Source organism: Chinchilla lanigera, unplaced genomic scaffold (assembly GCF_000276665.1).
Source record: "Chinchilla lanigera isolate Chin_1 unplaced genomic scaffold, ChiLan1.0 scaffold00050, whole genome shotgun sequence".
NCBI lineage: Eukaryota > Metazoa > Chordata > Mammalia > Rodentia > Chinchillidae > Chinchilla > Chinchilla lanigera.
The window spans coordinates 10798341-10822618 of record NW_004955451.1 but is presented as its reverse complement, the minus strand read 5'-3'; the positions used below and the strand labels follow the sequence as shown (position 1 = coordinate 10822618).

Sequence of the window (24278 nt, the reverse complement as noted above, 5' to 3'; positions counted from 1 at the left end):
GGGGACACATACGGAGAAACAGCAAGGGGCATTTTAACCCCCTAAAGAGAAACACCTGCTATCCTTGCTTAGAAACAGCACTCTCTAAGAGAAAGCTATCACCAACAGAATCCTGGTTATCTCTTTAAATTGTTTCAGTTCTACATATCAGGGTTTTTTTGGTTCATTATTTAAAATGTTAGTTTACATGATTAAATAATTTTGCAAATATGTTTTTAAGAGAGATTTTTAGTTATACTCACATTTAATACAACTAATCAGTAAGACACAGGGCAATAAAAAAAGGTTGCATTTGTTGAACTCTCTCCATGCGACAGGTACTAAGCTATGTGATTCACTGGCAGTATCTCATTTAACCCGCCACAGGAAGTGGGATGACTTTTCCAAGTTTCAGAGCAGGCAAAGCAATGCCCAAAGATCTGTGAGAGTGACCGGCAGGGCCAGGATGAGAAGCTGGGGCTGCTAACTCCCGAGGCCCACCTTCTTCCCTTGGAGCTACCAACTTTTGGACAATTTAATCTTATATTGAAGAAAACTATGTTTATTCAATCAAATTAAGTGCAGCTTTTGTGTTGTGCAACTTTTAAAGTTTAAGTGTAAGGTATCTTATCAATACAGTAACTGCAGTTTTAACAGTTCTGCTAAAAATAGGACACTTACTAGTGACTGTGAAATTAATTTACCACGTATCTTACAATTGTAATTTAACACAAAATAAAAACCTTTCTCTCAGTTTTTAAAGCCACCCACAGGGGAAGTAGCCTCAGAGGAAGCAGCACAGGGAGCTGGCGCGAATCCAAAGGCCCAAGGGCCGCCAGCACGGGGCAGAGCACTCGCATCCAGGCCGCCTCTCACCTCTGCAGCAGCCTCGCACACACGGAGAGCCCCGCAGCAGTCCCTCACATTACTCTTATTTTTATATTCAAGGGATTCTTTAACAGTTACAAGTCCAATCCAGTTATAAGATTGTTCTGATTTTTAGAAATCAGGAACAAAAATAAATGACCAAGTATCTACTTTTAGACCACAGATGAAATTGAATTTCTGGGCCCTAAATTAAAATTGAATCTGATCTGGCCTGTGAATTAAAAAGGAACATACCGAGGGAGCTATTTTAATTTTTAACTTAGGTCTAAGTCCACAGTTAGAATTCAATTATTTTTGGGATCGTGTAAATAATAAATAAAAACTGCACATTATAAACCCTCATTTAAAACAAGCACAAAGCAGAAATCTGAACAAATCAGCTGCCCTGATGAGTTAAAAACAAAGATCCCAAACCTGCAGCCGCTGCGATGGATGTGGAGGCCGCTCTTGGGGCGGCAGCGGCGCCCGCCGGCAGCAGGCCATCTGGGATGAGTGACCACCCCCACAACAGGCAGGGACATTTGTCACCCAGGACTACAAAGCAAAGAATGGGCGACCTCTGACAAACAATGGTGAATAGGCTTTGTAAAGCTTTCACAACTCCAATGTGTAAAGAATGGGGTAACACAGTCCTAGCTCTGAAGTTTAACTCTTTTTACCTTAAAATAATTTCCCTTAAGGAGGAAAATACTGAAATCGTCAATTCCCAAGAGGTGTTATTAAAAATCATAAAAGTGATAGCAAAACCTGCATCAGCCAAGGAAAATTAGAACAAAAGAAACCTAGGGCTGTGTCTGCGCGTCTGCAGGACCCAGCCAAGTGATCTGCCCCTCCGTGTCCGGAAGCTACCCCTGGGGGTATGAACTCTCCTCGGCATCCTGTGTGACACCAGACCACACTGACCTTGTACTTGGGTGTAAACACGCCAGCAAAATCCTCTGCTTCTGCCCGTAGTTTCCAAATACAAAGCAGGCTTCCTACAAAGCAGGCTTCCTAAGTGGTGGCCTATAAATTACTATAAATGCGAACAGGCATCCTAGCCTCAGGCCATTTTCCATTGTTTCAAGCTGCGCCAGAAATGGTTACAAAGCAGACCCGGGGAGCCAGAACTGTAAGAAAATCCAGTAAGCACGGGCTTCCAAGGGAGACTGGAGTACCTGAGTATCCTTGGTAGGTTCTGCGTCAGAGCCGGCACCCCGGTAGAAATAGAAAAGTGCACAAGCAGCAAAACGGAGAGAGACACTAGGATAGCAGAATTAATGACCACCGCCCCGCCAACAAAGCCAAACACAAACAGCAGCATGCATCCAGGACTCATGGCGCTGCGCTGGCATGGTGGAACGCCGGAACCAGGAGGCCTACACCGCGGCCAAGGGGGGATCTTTGTAGTGAGGATCTGTCATTCAGCGGCTGCCACAAAAACAATGCCATCAGCAGCAGCTTTCCACTCCATCCTGCAGCGGTCCCGGGCGGTGACGTCATCCCGCTCTGCCCGCCTCGGAGCCCAGAGCGGCTGCTCCCAGCGTTTGTGCAGCGGCGGCCGCGCCGCCAGCCTATTAACTGCGCTCCTCGCCACTACAAGTCCGGGAGGAGCTCACTGGCCCAGGCCGCGATCTACATAATTTATTCACACTCCTACATCAAACAGATGGCTGGCTAACCCTTTCAAACATGCCTCTCTGGAACAAAAAGGACCAATTATACAGGCGCTAGGAAGAATTCTCAGCATTCCCACAAATTAGATTCCAAACCCAGTGTAATCTCCATCAACTATAAAAAAAAATCCAAATACCGGAATATGCTGCTTATACAGCACAGTTCTCAGAGTTTACCTTTTCAATAGGGAAGGCTGTTTCTATTCTCTCCTATAGCATTCCAACCACAACGGAAGGCTTTTAGAATCAGCTTAACAATTGTTCCGGGATTAAAGAACAGAAAAAAATAGCAGAACAGATTATTTATTTCGTTTTTTCTCAAGGCAAAATGTGTAACAAGGCTTACCTAGTCCTACTGTGGGCTGTGGGCTCTAGTTGATCACCCCCTGAGAGTTGATGAAGTTTTGTTCTTTCTAAGTGCTCCATATAATTATGGATCATCTATTTTAAGAAAGAAAAAAATCACAAAGTTTAAGACTACTACCTGGAACAAAAACACATTATTATTACACAGGAAATAATATTGTACAATTTTCTTCTTTACCAGGTTACCCAATTCCATGTAAAAGAATATTAAGGACTGAAAAATTTTCATGGCAACAGAATATAGAAATGGTTACATTTAATATGCTAGTGTCTGTAAGAGTAGCCAATAGCTTATTTAGCATGGCAAAAACTTTTTAAAATATGTAATACTACTAAATGAAACACAGGGGCTGGGGATTTAACTCAGCGGCACCACGCCTGCCTGGCAAGCGCAAGGTTGTGAGTTCAATTCCCGGTACCAGAAAAAAAAAAGAAACAATACTGACACTTAAGTTAGTATACCCACCTTGGGAGGAGGTAATAAAAGACTGCTCATTAGAAATAATAGATAACATCTGAGAACTCTAGTCTTTAAAATGGGAAAAAAATGAATGTGAAACTTGAGAAGAAGCCACACTTTCCTTCATCTTTTCCATGTCAGATGAACAAAGATCATTTTCAATTTAATTAACACCAAAATGTTCACTATTTCTGTAGGTTTAACTGAAAAAATGCTAACATATGTTCTCCTTTATGACTTTACTGGTATCGGTCAGTGTGATCACGTACAGGAACAATAGTAACAGGTACAAATGAAGAAAAGTCACAGCACTAACTGTGAGTCTCAGGAACAATGACAGAGAAGCAGAGTAAGGAGGTGAAGACTGAAGAATATCAAATACTGTTAAGAAATCCTTTTTTTTGTTTTTTTTCTGTTAAGAAATTCTAAGGCCCTACTCTTGATCATCTAAAGTTTCACATTTGAGAATGCTAAATCCAGAATCAACACACATAAAATGGCCAGAAATTTCAATTTTCATTAAAAAAGCCTTCATTTGAGATGCTAACATGATATACAACAAAATGAATTTAAAAAAAAAAAAAAAAACAAGAAATGGTATGTTAGTATTTTAAACTCAGGAAACAGTAGAAGGCAAGAAAAGCTGATGTCTTTCTAGGAAATACCACTTGAATCTTAACACTGGAGCACAGAACAGCTCTGGAAGCTATCCAGCTTTAGCTCTATTAAGAAACGTTTCAACCTAACTAAAAATGCAACGTAGCATACTATATAACAATACAGATGAAATTCTAAACAAATTTTTAAGTTTTATTTTCAAACAGCATGCTTTTGTTGTGAAAATTCTACTTGGCATGTACAAAAATTAAGAGATGTAGACTAACTTTAAGGTGTTTATTATTAAACTAATCAACTCTCATGCATGAAATATAACAAGTACTCTGTCAAATCAAATCAAATCAATTAGACTATTCATCAATTAAGACTAGTCTAAACAAGAAATGTTGGGCCGGGCGTGGTGGCGCATGCCTGTAATCCCAGCACTCAGGAGGCTGAGGCAGAAGGATTGCTCCGAGTTTGACACCAGCCTGGGCTACAAAGTGAGCTCAAGGCTAGCCTGAACTGCATAGTGAGATCCTGTCTCAAAAAGACAAAAAAAAAAAAAAACAACAAGAAATGTTATCAGTAAGGAAAAATGGATATAGCATTGCATGAATATAGCATGTAAAAGCATTTTAAAATCTGTTTGGTTTGGTCTGGTTTTGGTTTTGGTTGTTTTTGAGACAGCATCTCACTACGTATTCCAGGCTGCCCACAGTCTCCTGACTGGTAGGACTACGGTGCGCTCTATCACACCTGGCTCACATTTTTTAATCTTAAATTTACACATTTTTATTGTAAATTATAGATTTTTCTCTTTACTACAATTTTCAGAAAAAATTCACAGAAACACAGTCTTTTTGGTATTTGTGTCAGCAATAATGAGTTATCTTCTTGTATCAGGAAGAAATTTTAGGGAAAAAAATTTAAACTGAGACTAATATAACAAAGTGATTGTTGGGTCTACTGAATGCTCATTTAAACTTTCCAAAGAGTTTAGAAAGCCTAAATAAAATTTCTTACATACTGGGCAGTATCATATAGAACTGATTTGTCCAAATGAAGAATCTATGTTTCTTTAAAATATTTCAGGTGAATAAACTAAAACTAGACTGATTTTCTAGTAATTAATTTATTTAAGAAAGAAAAATAATTATAAACAAAATGCAAAAACAGAATCAGTTCTCTCCCAGATAGCTCATTCTAGATTCTCTATTATCTTAAACGCTTGATAGATTTAAAATTCTGAAATTGTTGAATAAAACCACTTCAAATGACTGATTAAGGTGGGGCGTGTGGTGCACACCTGCGATCCCAGCAAATGCCTGATCAAGTAATGCAAATACGGTACTCCAAGGCCCCAGGGTGATCCTAGCAAGGGAACTGCACACCTAACAACACCAGCTCAGGCAGAAGAGTGGGACCGAGGGCAGCTACTGTTCAAGCACCAGTTGGGCGCATCTGAGCCTCACAGTGTCGCAGCGTGGTAGGTCAGCTCCAGCTCACGTTACAATAATGCAACCAAGCAAGGTGAGGAGCTCAGTGCAAGGCACCCACGCGCCGCCCAGCATTAGCTCTGGGGCCGAGCGCTATGCATCCCGGCCATGCCGCCGTGCCCTTCCGGCCCTTCTCAGGGCTGGCAATGTGCTCATTGTCCTTTCTGCCTCACACCCACCAGAACACCCCACAGCCAAAGGCATTTCCTGACATCTAACATAAAATAATGCACACTACATTCCAGGAAGGTTCAAAAAAGCAGAGAAAGTGTGAACTGTACATAAAATTTAAATTCTAATAATAGAGCTCCATAGTGTAGCTCCGGTTTTGAAAGGAAAAAAAACTGAGGAGGCCAGGCAGGACCAGTGGCACCAGACAGAAAAGCAATTCTCCATTTTCTCTGGTACACAAATCAATTCACATATATTCAGGACTCGGGGCAGCAACAGTTATTGTCACTAAGAAGGTTCCCAGGGAAACTGAGGAAGGAGGGCCTCACGTTTGAGGGCACCCTGGGCAACTGAGCAAGACCCTGTCTCAAAGCTAAGAAGGGGCAGGGATGCAGGGACGCAGCTGAGTGTGGAGCACTCGCCCAGCATGCACCTGCCTCGCCAGGACGGGGCAGGGATGCGCAGGATTCCAAGCGCGCCATCTGCAAAACCCTGGCTGGGGCAGATCCGAAAGCCCCTTCTGAAGACCCCCGTGTCCCAGCACGGCTGACAGGCCACTCCGGCTAGCAGCGCAAAGCTTGGAGGACCAGGGGAATGCGGGGTCTTAATTATGTAAACTTGGAGTCTCAGCCCCGAGTTCAATGAGCAAGTCCACAAAGCCACTGACCTGAACGTCACCGCCATGCTGTACAGCAAAGAGGCACAGAGAAATGTTGAGTGCATCTAGCCCGAAACCTAAAGGCTCCCTGACAGTTCAGGCAGTGCAGCAGCTTGGACCTGGCTGTGCATCCGGCCCCTAAGGAGCACGGGCTTTGGCGGAGATCACTTCAGCCTCTTTCTGAACACTGCAACCTGTGGAATGGGTGTGTGTGTGGGGCAGGGTGACAGCTCAGGCAAATGAGGAAACGGGAGTACATGCAACGCTCCCTGCAGCGCAGTCCCTCAGGACAGCACGGGCTTCTTCTTGGGGTGACCGAGGGCCGACAACGCATGTGGCCCTACAGTTTCGTAACCAGGGGCCTTTGTGTTTCCTCTGCTACTCGATATAAGGTGCATCTTGTTTCAAGTACATTCAGCAACGTGCATGAAATTTTGATTAAAGAAAAGTTATTCACGTAAGATCGCTGGCTTCCCTCAAGCAGCCAACAATGTAGTTGACAAAAGTATTATTTAAATAAGTACCTGGGCCTGAGGTATTACCTTCTTTGCAGGTAACAAGGCGCTATGGCTAAGCCTTCAGACGCCCTGTCCCTCTTTCCCATGCTCCCCTCTAAAGGGCACTTAGTTCTGGAAGGGACGGGGATTTCGAACTGCCGACCAGGTAGGTGGCTGCTCTGTACACACAAAAAGCGGGGGGCTGCAGTGCATATGCCAGACTTCAACCTTGAAGCAGCCAGGTCTGTGCTACAAAACCCTTTCCCAAGGGGAAAGGAAATGAAGGGAAGGAGCACCCGGAACAGAGGCAGAGGTGCTGGGGAGGAGGTGTCCACCCTCTGGAAAGAGCCAGCAAAGCGGGGGGAGCCGCCTGGGTGACTGCGCAGACCCACTCCTGACTCAGTAATCAGGGTTTTCCAGAGAACTTTTTATCCTCCTGGACTACTCTTTCCTGAAGGTATAAAAATAGAAAAAAACATTCTATCTTCTCTTTTGAAGTTAAATTCACATTTTGTTCTGTAGAAATATGTCTTATATGATATGACATATCATATAAGATATGAGGAGGCTGAGGCAGAGAATTATTGCAAGTTCAAGGCCAGCCTGGGTTACAAAGTAAGCTCAAGGCAGCCCGAACTGCACAGTGAGACCCTGCCTCAAAAAGACAAAAAAAAAAAAAAAAAGGGGGAAAAAATTCACTTGATAGTTGATCATACAAGAAAGCATGTATTTTACATATACTACAACTTAACATATCCTAATTTGATAATCTTGAGTCATTACAAAGATTAGGACTTCATTAAAAACTCAAAGCATCACTTATCACTCGGTTACTTATGACATTCTTCCCAATACAGTTACCAGGGTCTGAAGCACTACAAGCCAGCACTATGCCCAGGGCGCTGATCAAGCACTGAAACGAACAGAGTAAGAACAGTTAACAAGAAGCTTTTAAAAACTAATATTTAGCGGGGAGTGGTGGTGCACACCTATAATCCCTGTACTCAGTAGCTGAAGCAGGAGGGTCATCAGGAGTGCCAGGCCAGCTTGGGGTACATAGCGAGTTCAAGGCCAGTCTGAACTACAAAGTGAGACCCTGTCTAAAAAACAAAACAAAACAAAACAAAAAAAAACCCACAACACTAATTTTTTAAAAATAGCCTTCATGTCTACCAAACATCATGTTATAAAATGTAGAGGTCTCATACGCGTTACACGTGCTGTGTAACTCACTCCTGTGTTCCCAGAGCTCTGGTTCCAGCCTTGTGGGCAGTCTTTTCCTTCTATTACTGGATATCAGCTCTGTGACATTCTCCATTTCAGGTGTGGCTATAAAGCCAAGAAAGTAAGAATCAAACCTTACCTACCCATCAGGCTAACAGGAGGAGAATCTAGCCCCTCCCAAGAAAGTGCTAACAGCCTGATTCCAAGGCAAAGGAATAAAAGCAACAGCACTGTCCTACTAGAGGAGGACAGGAGATCACAAACTTAGGAAAGAAAAATGGGAACTAGTGCCTGGAACCAGGGCTGGGTGTGGCGTGGTGGCAGAGCAGGAGTGCTCAGCGTGTGCGAGGCTCTGGGCTCAGTCCCCAGAGCAGTGGGAGGCGGGCAGATAAAGACTGCGCCATCCAGAGTCGCGGGAAAGACAGCAGCAGAAAGGGAAAAAGAGAAGAATTTCTTTTCATGTAATAAGTATTGGATGAGTCTATGAAAATTCTATTTATTTAGGTATGTGAACCCCAGACTGACCATGACACACACAAAAACGATTTCCACACTAACAACATTGAAACAAATGCAACATATGGAAGGGATCATAAAAAGGTTAGGAGACCCTCAGGTACTTTCTCTAATTTGGTCTGGAGAGATTATGCGATGGAACTCCTTGTTCAGAATACTGAAACCTCATGCACAAAGTCCATCTCAGAATCATTTTCATTTAATAAACTTTAATGTTCATATTGTTACAAATTTAAGGCAAGTAAGTTCTTTATACCAGATTGTAACTGGAGAGATCCTTACCAATAATTTACCAATGCAATTTCCAAACGGGTGACAAAGCCAATCAATTCTCTCCCCTCAGTATCTCGTAATCTTTTCACTATGTGCGCACACGTTTTTACTCAGCCAACCAAGGACATAAGCACTGGAAATACCTTGAGTAACTAAATTACTCCGGGGAATACCAATTCACTACATGAAAAGTCAACTCCATCATTTAAAAAAAGTTCCCGTTTGGTAACTAGGTGAACACCATGTGACATTTAATGCTTTCTGGAAATAATTCCCAAGATTATTCTCATTTTCAGAGAAAAATGAAGACGTACTTCCTAAGGTGCACCTCTGTCTCCACATTAACCCGGTAAGAACAGGCCAGAAACCCACCTCGGTGTGTCTCTGGTGTAGCGCATTGTACTCCTTCTTCAGCTCTGCTTCCCTCTCTTCAAGCCTGCTGACTGAAATGAGACACATACACTTAGTCACAACCAAATCCGAGACACTCGCCTCACAACGTCTGGCTTTAAACTCAGAACGGGCTTCCCACCGTGTTGGCAATGTCAGGCTCCGTGCTCCACATCACACTGCCAAGGTGGTGCCCCGGGTCACCACCCCTAGTAGGTCCTTAGGGGAGACAAAAACCTAACGGTCAGATTGGTTTTCTAATGTTTACGTTTACCAGGTCACCCTTCTACATGGTTTGTAACATAACAAACAATGATTATCCCTTTCAAACATGGGAATCACCTCATACAAATTAACCTGGGACGGGGCCCAGTTCCTAGAACCAGTCCAGCTCTTTCACACCAGCGGCCGGCAGCCGGCACTGAGCACTTCCCCGCTTCAGCTTCTGGATTTCGGGGCTCATCGGCTTTTCTCTAGCTCCCTCTGCCGGCAGGCTTGTGGAGTAGCGCTTACACAGTACAACTTCAGGATCTTTGAAGGCCAAGGACAGGTTTTGGGTCCTTAGACACTGAGGGTCAGCACAGATTTCACAGGAGACCATGGACAGGGTAAAGGGGATGACTCGGAGAAGAGAGGGAGTCCAAGCGAGACCACGAAGCAATTCCAGTCAAGACAGAAGGTGACGAGTGTGTTTCAGGTGCTGCCACCACAGGGGCACAAGGCCGTGCTGCGGTGAGGCGGCTGACTGGCTGGCGGGCAGCAAGGGACCGTCACGTGGGGAGAAGGAAGGTCTGTGCATGCCAGTCACAGCAGGGCGTGGTGGTGCATGCCTGTAACCCTAGCACTTGGGAGGCTGAAGCAGGAAGATCACCATGAGTTTGAGGCCAGCCGGGGCTACATTGTGAAACCTGGGCAACCTGAACTACATAGTGAGACCCTGTCTCAAAAACAAAACAAAACAAAAAAAACCCTGTCATGACACCTTGGATTCCCTGCAATGTGCTCTCAGTGAGGGTCAGCTAGCTGCAAACATAGAGGGCTGCTAGTAGTCTAAGCCTGTGACTTGGCAGAGAGCTGCAGAGTAATGACTGAGAGCCAGTACCCCAGCAGACCACAACCCGACAGTTCCTTGCCTAAAGTTCACATGCCAGACATTTAACTTGCACTGCCCAGTAAACTGTTTACCTTAATCTGCCACAATCTGTTTGAAATATATCCTTAAATAAATTGGTTTTGCTGTGATTTGTTCCTAATTCACGCCCAGGAGCCCTGGCTCGTTAAATCTGCCACAGCGAATGAACCCAGTCAAGTAGCAGCAGTCCTTGTCACGCAGCGAGGACCGAGTGCGCTGCTTGTCTTACCCTGTAGCTAAGGGTAACAGGCACACTGTAACGCAGGGGTCTCCGTATGGATACTAATGCCGCAGCAATTTCTGATGCTACTTCAGAAAATTGGAGAGCCAAGCAAATTAAACAAGCATGTCCTACTACTTCTTTTTTGGGGTACCGGGAATCAAACTCACAACCTCACGCTTGTCAGGCAGGTGCTATACTGCTGAACTATATCCCCAGCCCTGTCCTACTACTTCTTGTCAATTAAACTTATCTAGAAGTTTCAGCTCATCCTGAGATTACTGGACAACTATCAATTTTCAGTTACTCAACTTTATCTTTGTGAATCAGTATTTACTTGATAATGTACTAATGAAATGAAAAATTGGATGCTGAAGCTAAAGTAAAATCCAGCTATCGTCCATACACCTTAAATTAGACCTGTGCTAACTTCCCACCGCAGACAGCAGCCAGCACTGCACCCGCTGGCTGTACCACCCGGTCCCCTCACACCCAACGTGAGCCTCACTATGGGACTGGCGTCATGACATTCTCTTCAGAGATGAGGACTGGCAAACGGAGGCTCATGTTCCCTACATCATGAAGGTGATTCCTTCCTCCTGAAGAAGTCTGGCTCCAGAACTGGTGTTCTTAATCCTCATGCTATAGTGCCTCTCAAGAAATACTTCTTTGCTAGGCATGGTGGTGCACACCTGTAATCCCAGCACTAGGGAGGTGAGGCAGGAGGATTGCTGAGTTCGAGGCCAGCCTGGGCTACAAAGTTAGCTCAAGGCATAGTGAGAAAAAGATTTAAAAAAAAAAATTCACTGAGGTGAGGAGTTAAGCTTCAAACAAAACACTCCTATAGCAATAACCCAGTCACAGGCCTTTGAAAGGGAAACAACAGATTGCCAAACAAAAATATATCACAACTTTGTTAGTCACAGGGAGACGCAGACTGCCACCATTTGAATGTAGTCTGTTTCCCCAGGGCTCCTGTGCTGGAAGCCTGCGTTCCCAGGACGGTGGTGTGGGAGCGGGTGCGGAACCTTAAGGGGTGGGAATCAGCGAGAGGTCCGTGGGTCACTGGAGGTGCCGCCCTGGGAAGCAATCGAGGTATCTCTGGCGGGACCTGAGCTCCTGTGAGAGCAAGCCATCCCTGGTAACTAATTACACAAATCAAAAAGACTAGTAATACCTGATCTGCTGGTAGGGAACCACAGCCTCATAGCGATGGCTCCAACGTTATCTCCGCCCCCAGTTATGAGCTAGGAACTAAGTGGTCAGGGTCCCCGGGGAAGCCCAAGGAATCGCTTCCAGGTAGTCAGTCACTACGTTCAACTCTGCAAAGTGTGGGCTTTCAGGACCTGGGATGCAACTGAGCCGTGGCCAGACCCTAGTCTCAAACAACCAAAACAAAAACGAAAAAAGCAAAGTGAGACAACGAGAACAAAACTCCAACATTTAGGAACTGCCGAATAAGCTCATGGATATACAGTGAAGTTTTAAAAGGGATGATAAGGGGCTGGGGATTTAGCTCAGCAGCACAGAGCCTGCCTGGCAAGTGCAAGGTCATGAGTTCGATTCCCGGTACCGGGGAAAAAAAAAAGTGAGGATAAATCAAGTCAGAGGAAAACATTTTTAAAATCACATTATATGAGCACAAATGATGTTAATTTTAATTAAAATTTCTTCTTTCCCTTCTTACGCAGCGCACAGTAGAAAGAAGACACAGATGGCTGCAAGCGTTAAGTACATTCGCTCCCTCGCCTTAACACTTGGGCAAAACCACCGCCTACTACGGCTGTCAGCCGAGGCAACAGCGGGCCAAATGTACCCCAGGCAGCTTCCTGTTCTTGGACACAAAGCGACGCTATCAACTCTGACTCCTGTGGTGAGCTTCGGGCCAAGCTCTGGCTAATGAGTGGTCAAAAATCATGTCCACTGCACAGTTCCTCCATTCCCATCCCAGCCCTAATGCTGATGCTAAGATGAACCTGGAAGCTACACATGGAAAGTGCCTGGGGCACTACTGCTTGTCATGAACACCCACTTTTATTTATTCATTTATTCTATCTAGTTTTTTGAGACTAGGTCTTGCTATACAGCCCAGGCTGGCCTTGAACTCCCAGTGAACCTCCTGCCTCAGCCTCCTGAGTGCTGGGATGATGGGCATGCAGTACCACACCCGGCTTAGGAACACCCACTTTAAAAACTTTACCCAAGGAATAACATGAGAGTCCTTACGTAGCTTAATGATGGGGAACATCCTCAGAAACACTCTGTCACCGATTTCTCCACAGACTGTACTTTCACAAAGTAGGACAGCTAGGACATCACCAGTGATATATGATCCCATGGGTACGCTGGCATACATGCAGGCTGTGTCTCACTGTTAGGCAGTACACAACTATATATAATTTCCATGACTTGGCTTTAACAACGAGAGTTGGCTTAGCCATACATTAGCTTATAAACACATATTATCCTCATAGAATAAAAACATTCTAAGTCACCAAAGTTATGTCACTCCATTATGCTTAAAGAATAGTTTATGTAGCCAAGCACACTGATACATACCTATAATCTCAGCTACTCAGGAGGCTAAAGCAAGAAGACTACAAGTTTGAGGCCAACCTGGACAAGTTAGCAGTTTAGTAAGACCCTGACTCAAATTTTAAAAACAAAAAGGACTAGACATGTAGTTCAGGGCAAAGGCCCTGGGTTTATTCCCCAGCACCACAAAATAAATAGATAAATAAGGCAGAGGAGCCAGACACAGTGGCATACACTTGTGATCCCAGAACTGAGGGAGGCCGAGGCAGGAGGACGGTAAATTCAAGCCCAGCTCAGACAACTAAACGACTTGGAAAGACCTGTCTCAAAAGAAAAAATAAAAAAGCAAAAGGGCTGGGGATGTAGCTCAGATCAGCACTCTCTGGGTTCAATCCCCAGTACCACAAAATAAAATAAAATAAAATAAAATAAAATAAAATAAAATAAAATAAAATAAAATAAAATAAAATAAAATAAAATAAAATAAAATAAAATAAAATAATTTTTAAAAAAGGAAAACAAACAGGATAATTTTCATCTTTGTTATTCTGGATGAATTTCTTAATACTAGTCTAGTAATTATTCTCTCCCCTTAAGACTACAAGTATCTATAAAGAAATTGCTCATGACTTTCTGTATTTCATGTTTTCTTTACTTGTACTGTGATCTAAATATTACTACTGTCAGCTGGGCAAGGTGGTGGAATCCCAGCACTCCAGAGGCTGAGGCAGGAGGATCACTGTTGAGTTCCAAGCCAACCTGGGCTACATAGTGAGTTCAAGGCCAGCAAGAACTGCCTAGCAAGAACCTGTCTCAAAAAACAAAAAATTACTGTTGTCCTTTTAGGTGCAGAGCTTCCAAATCATATAAAGGCCATGTAATATGATCCTATAACTAACTGATCACGTAATACCTAAGTCAGGTATTATATACACACATTCTAAATGAGATGGTATAATACACTGAGATGACATACAACAAATTCAGAAATGTATTCTTTTCCTGAAAATACAGTAACTCAGTACTCCAAGCCCCAGCATCCAATAAACTCCGTTCACAGGAGGCCTGCGCCCCCGAGATGACGCAGACATGTGGACGAACACCGCTCAGCACAGGGAAGAGCCAGGCGGAGAGTCCCCAGTGCCGCTCAGGAGCCAGGGCAGGAAGGCGGGGCAAGGAGAGCAGGGCGGGGGAAGCAGGAGCCCGAAACCCGCCCAGGCAGACCACGGACAACGCCCAAAGCGTCGGGCACACAGAGGCAGCCGCGGCCTCCCTTCCCTCCAAGATGCACTAAACCCTTCCCTGTCCGGCATTCCCCATGAAACCCACGCTTCAGAATGATCTCATGGGAAAAAGTCCCCAAACCTTGCCATTTTACTCATCAAAACTAGCCACAACCTGGCCTTAACCAGAAATAAACAAGACTCTGCTTGGCCTACCTATCTCAAGACAACCGTTAGGCAATCTGCTATTGTTTTTTAACTGCTTATTTTCTGAGACGAAAAAAATCAAAAGAAATCAAATCATGGTATCCAATAGTAAAAAGGGGGAGAGACAATCAAACACCGAATCCAGAATTTTCCCTTAAATTAGTGGAAGTAACTCAGACTCTGAACGCTCTTTCTCTCCACCCTTCTGAAGAGCAAGAGGGTGCGACTGAGGCAGGAAGCGCCACCAGCCCCTGGCTCAGATCGGAGCTTACCTCCTCAGCCCGAGGCCTGTGCCAAGTTTGGAGCACTTCCCGCTCTGCGGTCTTCTGCCCCACCAGACTGCTGATAGGCCTACGGGGGGAAGAAAGAGAAACAGACCTGCTAGAACGCCGTGTCCAACTTATCACTGGGCTTCTCACGAGGATTTGACAGTTCTTACTGCACATGGAAGGCAGGTAATCCAGTTCCCGGACCTTGGAGGGTTGACGCTGGTCTTTCAGAAATACTCCTTGAACAAGGGATCGTCAAGAGTCCCCAAAGCTAAGCAAGAAGCAAATGCTGGCTTCAGAGCAAGCAGATCTCAGACAGCCACATCAAGACAGTAATAAAAAGCTCTCTTCTGCCAACTAAGTCCTTCACTACGTCTCCGAACTTCAAAAGATTTTCAGAGACAGTACATATTTCTAATCAGTACCACAGTGTGAAACTATAAACCTCTCATGAATCAATGATCATGCCCTTACAACAGAGGGGGAAACTTCAAAGAACCCTAGCGGCACGGACTCCTAGCCATCCGACATCTTGCTGTCTTGAAGATGTCACCCAAGCCATCCGTCCACAGCAGGAAGCTAACTGCTCACAGGGAGAGGCCATCCCTCAGGTCCGCACACACTCTCTGGCCAAGAAACACTTCCTCAGAGCCAACCAAAGCAGCAAATCCCTTTCCTCTCATTTAGTCTGCCCAAATTACAGAAAAACAGCACGGCCTTTTCCTTATCCAACCTTTTATATGTGTGAAGGAGAAATCCATTCATTCATTACCTCCCCCATTCTCTAATCTAAATCTCCAGAAATCTTTTAACCTTTACTCATAAAATTATTTTCCACATTACACGAAGATCTAGATATTAATTATAAACTACAACTTTAAGGTTCTCAGTGCACAGTACTAGACTAAAACAGTAGAGCAGCCTAAATACACATAATCAAACAAAACAGAGCAGACCACATAAAACTGCCTAATGGAGCACGAGTCATAAAACGCTATTGTTTGTAGAAATTATCTTACGCTTGATTTTCCACTTACCCTCACAGACACAGGCTCCAGAAACACCAGCAGCACTATTTGAAGTTACTAAGTATACAGATGTTCTGAACATGGACTACAGTAACCTCTTTCATAGTTAACTCCACTGTCTTTGTCTTTAAACCGGAAGTTATAAATCTGAAGCTTCTAAAGTTGACTTATTAAAAAACTGCTTTCAACAAAACCACACATCTTTAATCATCTGTTTTTAACATGAAAAAATTATGTAGAAAGGACTGACTATTGAGAAAATAAAACTAAAATGGAAAGACAACTTATTACAGTATCATTCAACTTTTGTAGAAGGTTAATACTGCAAAGCACAAGCAATGGACTGATAAAAGCTTTTATGGGCCTGAAGGCATTCTTTACGCGATTTGAAAACCAGTGGTGAACTACTCAGACCCTCTCAAATACTAACTGCTATAAAATACACCAAGTAACTTTCAAATGGCTTACTTTTCTTTGGTACTGTTAGAACTGGTAATTTATCAAATGTGAAGGTCTGCTTGGAGACATTCCCTCTTTTAAAACGCAGAGTGATGGTAATGATTATTTACTTTGACCTGTCCACACCTTCCCACAAATGCAGAGCTTATTCTTCTGACCGAGGAATAAGTGGTGTTTTCTTTCCAATGGTAACAGTTAAAGTGGAGGCTTCAGGGTATTCTACTAGACTAAGGTCTTTGTATCCAACTCCAGAGGCAAGCGAGTGACCGCTTCTATGGGGAAGGAGGGGATGTCCGAGCGCCAGGCTCCCATGCAGCGCCTGTCTTCAAATGCCAACATCCTTTCCTTTAGTTAAGGGGAAAAAAGTGGATTCCCATTCAAAGGAAGGAAAGGCAGAACAGAATCACGGAGGAGTCTTTAGTTTAACACCACTGCCCTCTAAGTCCTCCCATCTTCCTCTCCAGGAAACACAATGGCTGTGTACCTACGTAAAAGTTATCTATGAACTCAAGGAGCTGGACAGCAATCAGAGTTTCCTAAGAGAGAAGAGAACAATAAATGTTTCTGTATCTGCTCTGGGTGCAAATAAATTGTCAATGATGATTCAAAGTCTTAAAATATGGTAAACAAAATGGAATTTGCTATTAGTCCTTACTCTCCAATTCTGTTCACGGTAGAAATCACTCAACAGTCCAATATACCAAGAACCTTCATCAACTTCCTTAAATCTATCCTAAGAAATTATCAACAGGGAGCCGGGCGTGGTGGCACATACCTGTAATCCCAGCACTAGGGAGGCTGAGGCAAGAGGATTGTTGTGAGTTCAAGACCAGCCTGGGCTACAAAGTGAGCTCAAGGTCAACCTGAATTGCATAGGGAGACCCTGTCTCAAAAAGAAATTATCAACAGGGGAAAACCTACAGAAGTAAAAAGCAGTATTTACTGCAATGTGATTCACTCCACTAGAAAAATGTCCAACCAAACAAAAGGGAAAGTTTTTGGTTTTGTCTTTTTTTAACACTCATTTTTACCCCAATTCATTCCTTTTATTCCACAAGGATTTGAGGCAACTTTCAAGAACATTATATATGTATAAACTTGGATCTAGGAGGAAAAGAATTTAAGTATGCTTAACTGGGTAAAATCCAAACAAGTTGTTACAAAGTTTGGCCTGTTTCTGAGTAGCCAAGATAAAAACGAAAAGGTCACTAAATAATTCTCTTTAGAGGTAAGAAGAAAACACAGTTCCCAAGAAAAACCAGAATTGCTAATAGATGGCTTAACTTCAGATGTTCAATATATGCTGGCATTAAAAAGATACAATCAGGAAAAGATACATGAAGCATTTAAAGGAAAGTACAGTATTATAAATATGCTCTGGGGCCTGGGGACTTAGCTCAGGGGCAAAGCACCTGCCTGGCAAGTACAAGGTCATGAGTTCCATTCCCGGTACTGGAAAAAAACCAAGTTAAAAAAAAAAAAAAAAGCTCTAACTGCATGATTTAAAAACATGATACATAAGGAAAAAGACCTACATAACTTCCTCCTTTCCCTCTCCCCAACACAACTATGACTTCTTGGACCAAAAGACCACAGCCTACTTCTCTGTCCCACAACCACCGGGCAATGCCAGGCAACTTACAGGAGCGGGGCTAGGCTCTGTTCGCTGGTCCTGGGGCTTGAGCCCAGAGGTGCACCCTCCAAGCCCTTTTTGTTTTTATCTTGCGACAGGGTCTCCCTAAGTTGCACAGGCTGGCCTTGAACTCCCAGTTCTCCCCCTCAGTCTCCTGAGTGGCTGGGACTACAGATGTGCACCACTGGGCCTGGCACGGCGGGTTCTTTCCTCTCCGTGGGCCTCCTTTTTCTTTTATCGGTCCGTGTTTTCAGTAGATGACATTTACATTCACCTGGGGGAACTGGTGCACAAACAGGTTTGTATCATTTCTCGATCCCCTTTCCCGCCTCCCTATCCGTCCCCTCCTCTTGATATTTTTAACCGTATTAGAATGTTTAGATTTACCAACTCACCAAAGATAACGCTTGACATGCAATACAAAAATAGTGAACAGATGACAGAAGCAATGATACAAACGTCTCCTGACGTCACGGTCACGCGATGAGCGGCAGAGCTGATTACCTGAGAAGCACCAAACTAAGCTTTCTCAAATCACAGCCTCCTTATTTCAAAGTTCTTTTTTTCTTTTTCGTTTTTGTTTTTGTTTTTGTTTTTTGGTTTTTCTCCGGTACCGGGAACCGAACTCACGACCTTGCACTTGCCAGGCAGGCGCTTTGCCGCTGAGCTAAATCCCCAGCCCTTTTTTTCTTTTTCTTTGTCTGTTTGAGACAGGGTCTCGCTATGCAGTTCAAGCTGGCCTTGAACTGGCAACGATCCGCCTGCCTCAGCCTCCCGAGTGCTGGGATTACAAGCGTGCGCCACCACACCCGGCTTTCTTATTTCAAATTTCACATCAAATATATTTCAGATTCTTCTTTAAAACTCACCAGATGTTAATTACCGAGAGTGTTACTGTTACTTTAAAGTAGGAAAAAGCTTTACTTGTTAGAAAAATAAAAAATATTTCATATTAGTTCAATATTTAAAAATAGAACCACCAGAAATCTCCAAAACCAAACGTTACCCACAAAATTGTAACGTAATTTTTATAAATTCAGTTCTTCAGTGTTGTGAAATCATACCACAACCTGATAAATTCCACACAACCAAAAACCTGAAGTGTGTCCTTTAATTCAATTCCCATTTCTTTACTTTTTCTTGCTTCTCAGACTGCAAGTAGCTGCAACCAAAATTTCCCCTTTTGACATAGGAAGTGGGCTTCGGAGCAGAACTTGGACTTCTTACCATGGCTGTGTTTGAAAAAGGATGTGTGCCTTGAACACAGCAGTCAGAACTGTCCTCACCCATTCTGCGAAAGGCTGCAACCTCAGAGCCCAGGACAGTGCGTCAGTGTGCGTGCATGTCCACACCCACGCCACCTTACACAGAGAAATAAAACTCCTAAATCTAAACAGTGGCTACAGAGATGATAAACGTCCTAATTTTTTTGTACATTTGGAAATTTTTCTAAGCAAAAGCAGAGGGAGCTGGGCATGATGGCACATGCCTGTAATCCTAGCTCCCTGGGGGCCTGATGCAGGAGGAACACTGTGAGTTCGAGGCCAGGTAGGGTAACAATGCAAGACTGTATCTCAAAATAAAATTTGAAATGGACAGAGATGTAGCTCAGTGCTCCCTGGGTTCAGACCTCAGTACTGGGGAAGAAGTTTGTTTTTTTTTGTACTGGGAATCAAACTCAGCACATTGCACTTGCCAGGCAGGCACTTATGCCACTGAGCTAAATCTCTGGTGAGAAGTTTTTGAATTAAAATGAAAATACAGGGGCTGGGCGTGTGGTGGCATAGGCCTGTAATCCCAGCACTTGGGATGCTGAGCCAGGAGAATCACTGCAAGTTAGAGACCAGCCTGGGCCACAAAGTGAGCTTAAGACCAGCCTAAACCACGTAGTGAGACCCTGTCTTAAAAAGACAAAAAAATAAAATGAAAATATAACAAGCAACACTTTCAAAGCTGGGCATGGCGGCGCACACCTGTAATCCCAGCACTGGGATCATTGCGAGTTCGAGACCAGCCTGGACTATTAAGTGAGCTCAAGGCCAGCCTGAACTGCATAGGGAGACCCTGTCTCAAAAAGACAAACAACAACAACAACAACAAAAAACACACTTTCAGAGAGAGGAATGAGAGAATGGCGACCACAGAATATGAGAATCCCAAAAAAGCTGGATCTGATTCACTGGACTGATAAACAAATCTAGGATACGAAGAAGACACTGAACGTTTTGAGACTGAACACTGCGCTGAAGTCACTGCTTCCCTTCATCGAGAAGCCCCACTATTTGGTTATGCCTGTATTTGTTCCTTTGCGCTGCAGGGCTGGGGACGGAACTCAGGCTTCACAGGCGAGGCCAGCGTTTTGTACTGAGCTACAGCCCCAGCCCCACATTCACTAGAACAGAAGCAGACTTTTTTGTTTGTTTGTTTTTGTTTTTTTTCTGGTACCGGGAACCAAACTCAAGACCTTGCGCTTGCCAGGCAGGTGCTGTGCCGGTGAGCTAAATCCCCAACCCCTCAGAAGCAGATTTTTAACTTTGAGCTATAAAGGGTTAATGTGCTTAAGAAAAAATTAGCAGTTTGCTCTACTTAGTTACTTTTGTGAAAAAAAGGAGCAGTATCTTCTTTAAATATAAAAACAACTTTATTATATTGACTTCAAAAATGTAATTTCAAGCATAAGGTAATTCTTCCTCCAATATATTCCTATCACAGAAGCAGACTGCTTAATCCATACAAGCATTTGAGTCCAGGTGTTCCATTCCAAATTAAAAGAAAATTTTCTACTGAAAACTTGATACCTGGGTCTGGGGATGTAGTTCAGTGGCACAGTGCCTACGCCTGGCAAGCACGAGGTCCTGAGTTCAATTCCCAGTACAAAAGAAAAACTCTTGGTACCTTAGAAATCAAGGAAAAAATTCAACATAGCAAAGTAAGGAAAAGTAGGCTAGTTCTGCCAACTGTGCCTTTAGTGTTTGGTTCTAATATATCAAATAACCTCTGATATGAAAGCACAATCAAGCCTAGATTAAAACATTATCTTCAATATCTATTTTTTTTCTTTTGTTTTTTTAAACAGGATCTTGCTATGTAGTTCAGGTTGGCCTAGAACTATGTAGCCCCAGCTGGCCTTGAACTTGTAGCCTCCCGAGTGCTGGGGTTACAAGTGTGTGCCACTGCACCCAGCCTTAAATTCTCTTCCTTAAATAAGAGAATGCTGAACTCTTAAAATATATCAAAACCTTGTAATTGCCACAAAACTGTCTGTCCAGATGAGAGGCACTCAGAGTAACGTGACTTGGGGGATATAACAGTGTGTGCACTGTGGAATCCACCCCAAGCGCCCAGCCCTCCCATCCTAGAGCAGAACCTGTAATAGGGTCATAAAAGTCACTTGACATATTCAGCGCTAGCCTGGAAAGAGGAAAGGACTCTAAATAACTTCAAGACTGAAAACACGAAGACGAGACGCGTGGCTCACGGGGTTTCATTCTGTTACCAAACATCCACTAGCTCTCTTCTGTGCTACCGTGAACAGACGCAGGGGCTCCCCGAGTCGACAAAGCCTACATTCCTGGCTACTGAGGCTTTTCCTTTAGCTCTGTGAGGCCTCAGTTTGGAGGCGGCATGGAGTTCTCACACACAGTGCAAGCCAAGCAGTGAAGGAACCCGTCGGGAACGGCAGCCCCGAAAGCAGGGGGCGCTCACGGTGGAGCCCGAGTGGATGATGTGCGCACGGTGACTGCCTGGCCGTCTCTCGCTCCCTTGGACTCCCAAAGTCTACAATCCTAGGAAGGGGAAGTGGAAAACTCTCTGACTTCCTGCATCAGATGTGAGAACGGGTCACGGGCATCGCACCGCTGTTCTAATTATGACTCGATCTGCTTCGTTTTCATTAGCCAAAAGGGGAAAATCAACTTTGAGGTTTGAAACAATTATTTTAAAAGTCAAGAATAACCTGAAATTATATTAAAAATGAAATGAATCTGAAAAGTGAACTTCTGTTCCCCTAAGTGCCCTTACCTTCCCATTAGAAGGGAATAAAAGACTTCAGTCATTTTTATACGCACTTCAAAGCTCAGATTTTTCTTAAATTTCAAAGCAATGCAGAAACAGTGGAACTCTGTGTACTTGGTCAAGGTGAGGAGTGAGCCACACGCAGCCGCCTGCGTAACGGCTGCCGCACAGCGGTAGCTACAGGGGGCCGTACTGAACGAGGGCAACCCACGCGTCAGCACTTCACCCCCGAGCGGGTGGGGGGAACGTCAACCCAGAGGAACTGACCCAGGACCTAGGGCACCCCCTCGAGTCTGGGGTAACAACTACAAGCACACGTGTGGAACCCTACCAAAGGTCAGGACCAGGCACCGCACTCCAAGAGCCCGCTCTGCATGCGTACGGGAAGGAGAGGTGGTCTTACTTACTCTGGTCGGCATAGTTTTTTGCTTTGAGTTCAAGTTGTCTTGTTTGAGATTCTAGAGATTCCACTCTGGTCTGTAAATCCTTTTTCTCCTGTTCTTGAGAGTCTTCAAATTCAATGAATTTCTAATAAAGAAGAACAACATATACTTTCATCAGGGCAATGAAATCTTCTGGGCGAGGATGTAGTTCAGTGGTAGGTCTAGAGGTGTTCCCAACACCCGCCCCCAGAGTGCTAGGACTGCAGGCCTGCACCCCACCAGGCCAGCTATGAAATCTTTTTTCATATTTTCTAGTTGTGTGTTAATGAACAATAACAACTCGGCTTTAACTGCTTAGAGACATCTCAGACTCATTAATTTTGGTTGGGTTTTAGTTTCTTTTTAAAAATTGTTTTAAGCTCTCCAAATATAGAAGTAAAAATGTGACAAAAATAATTTGTTTAGTAACATGTTTTATATGAACTACAAAGGACATACACATATATCCTACTGCAAATACATAAATGCTTTATTATACTTGCATATCCATCTTGACTTCAAGTCATAGTTTTTAATCCTTAACAGCAGCAAAGAGTGATAGAATAATCAACAAAAATTTGCTAAATAAGTATTTGACTAGTAAGCATCTTGGGGACAGGAAGGCAGCTCAGTGGCAGAGCACTTGCATAGCATGTGTGAAGCCCTAGGTTTGGTCCCCAGGACAGTCAGGTAAATACGATAAACTGGCAATGACCGGTCTTAGAGATGGGCTTGAACGGGGCGTGGGGGCGTTAAATGCCTAAGAAAAGGGACGGGCCTAGGACTATGTCCACCAACCAGGCCGAGCCTACTCAAACGCTCGTCATCCCCGAGATCACCTGCAGCCTGGCCCTGGTGGATGAGCAACACCTGGCTGGCCGCTGGCTCCTCCCGGCAAGCTGCCACCCCGCCTGGCCTGTGTCCTCCGCTTTCCTAGCTGCTCCCTTCTGGCCCTCTTCCCAGCTCCTCGTTGGTGTGCTCGGTCCTTAGACAGCTTGCTTTCTTCCCTGTTTCCTCTCATCCCTCGGTGATCTCACCCATCCTCATGGCTGTGAACACTAACTACGCCGGTAACGCTCACATGTCCATCTGCAGCCCACACCTGAGTTTCACACCTGCCCATGCAAAGCCCACTGGGCCGCTCCGTCCGCACATCCGCTCCCTCTTACACTAGCACGCCCACATCATCCCCTCCCCGGTCATCCCCGCTCCTTCAATCCCTGCATCAGCTGTGTAGGCCTACAATGTCAGAGTCAGCCTGGACTTCTGGGCATCTCTCGCATGCAGTCCCTGCCCACACTTGCGCTGCGCCTCCACTACCTGTCGCCTGTTACTGCCATAGCAGGCATTGCCAGTGCTCTCCTCTGTCCCGCTGTGAAATGAGACTGCTTCTCCTGTGCAAAGACCCTCTGCTGGTCTCACTGCTCACCGCAGCCCCACCGCAAGGCCTCCCAGGGCCCAGCTCCCACCTTCCTCCCCCTCTTCAACATCTTCCTGTTTACCTCCTCCTTCCTTCATTGTTTTTGGTACCAGGAATCGAACTCAGGACCTTGCACTTGCCAGGCAGGCGCTGCGCTGAGCTCTATCCCTGGCCCTGCTCCTCACTTCTTCCTAGTCTCTGGTTCCAGCTCCCTGGGTTTCTCAGTGCTGTAAGTTGGGGCGCCAGCTTCCTGCTACTGCACTTCACGCCCTTGGTCAAACGTCACCTTAGGGAGCCCCTCTTCCACCCACGGCCTATCCCCTCCCTGCTTTCTGCAGGACACTTATCACGGCCAGCATGCCGCACGCATAGCTTGTAATGACCTCATTACGTGCCGTTCTCGCTAGAACGTGAGCTCCACGAAGGCAGGGCTTTCTACTTCGCTCACTGCTGACTTCCCAGCTAACGGCACACCGTGGGTTCTCAAACCCAGTCCCACTTTGGTCCGCCAGCCTCACAGAACCCCACACTCTCGCTGGCTCT

General features: G+C 44.7%; 1 protein-coding gene across 8 annotated transcripts in view; it reads right to left on the bottom strand.

The window, feature by feature from the left end:
* Positions 1-22368, bottom strand: part of Spag9 (sperm associated antigen 9) — a 95150-nt gene extending 72782 nt beyond the window's left edge. For 5 of the 8 annotated variants that reach the window (XM_013519281.1, XM_013519280.1, XM_005394119.2 and 2 more), the window contains exon 1: positions 2025-2351. In XM_013519281.1, the coding sequence (XP_013374735.1) occupies positions 2025-2185 (161 nt within the window). In that variant the 5' untranslated portion in view covers positions 2186-2351. Of the gene's footprint in view, positions 1-2024; positions 2353-2868; positions 2964-9155; positions 9227-14762; positions 14842-22300 lie in introns of those variants that run through there. The other 3 variants (XM_013519283.1, XM_013519279.1, XM_005394118.2) reach the window with 3 other exon arrangements.
* Between the last annotated feature and the right edge of the window lie 1910 nt (positions 22369-24278).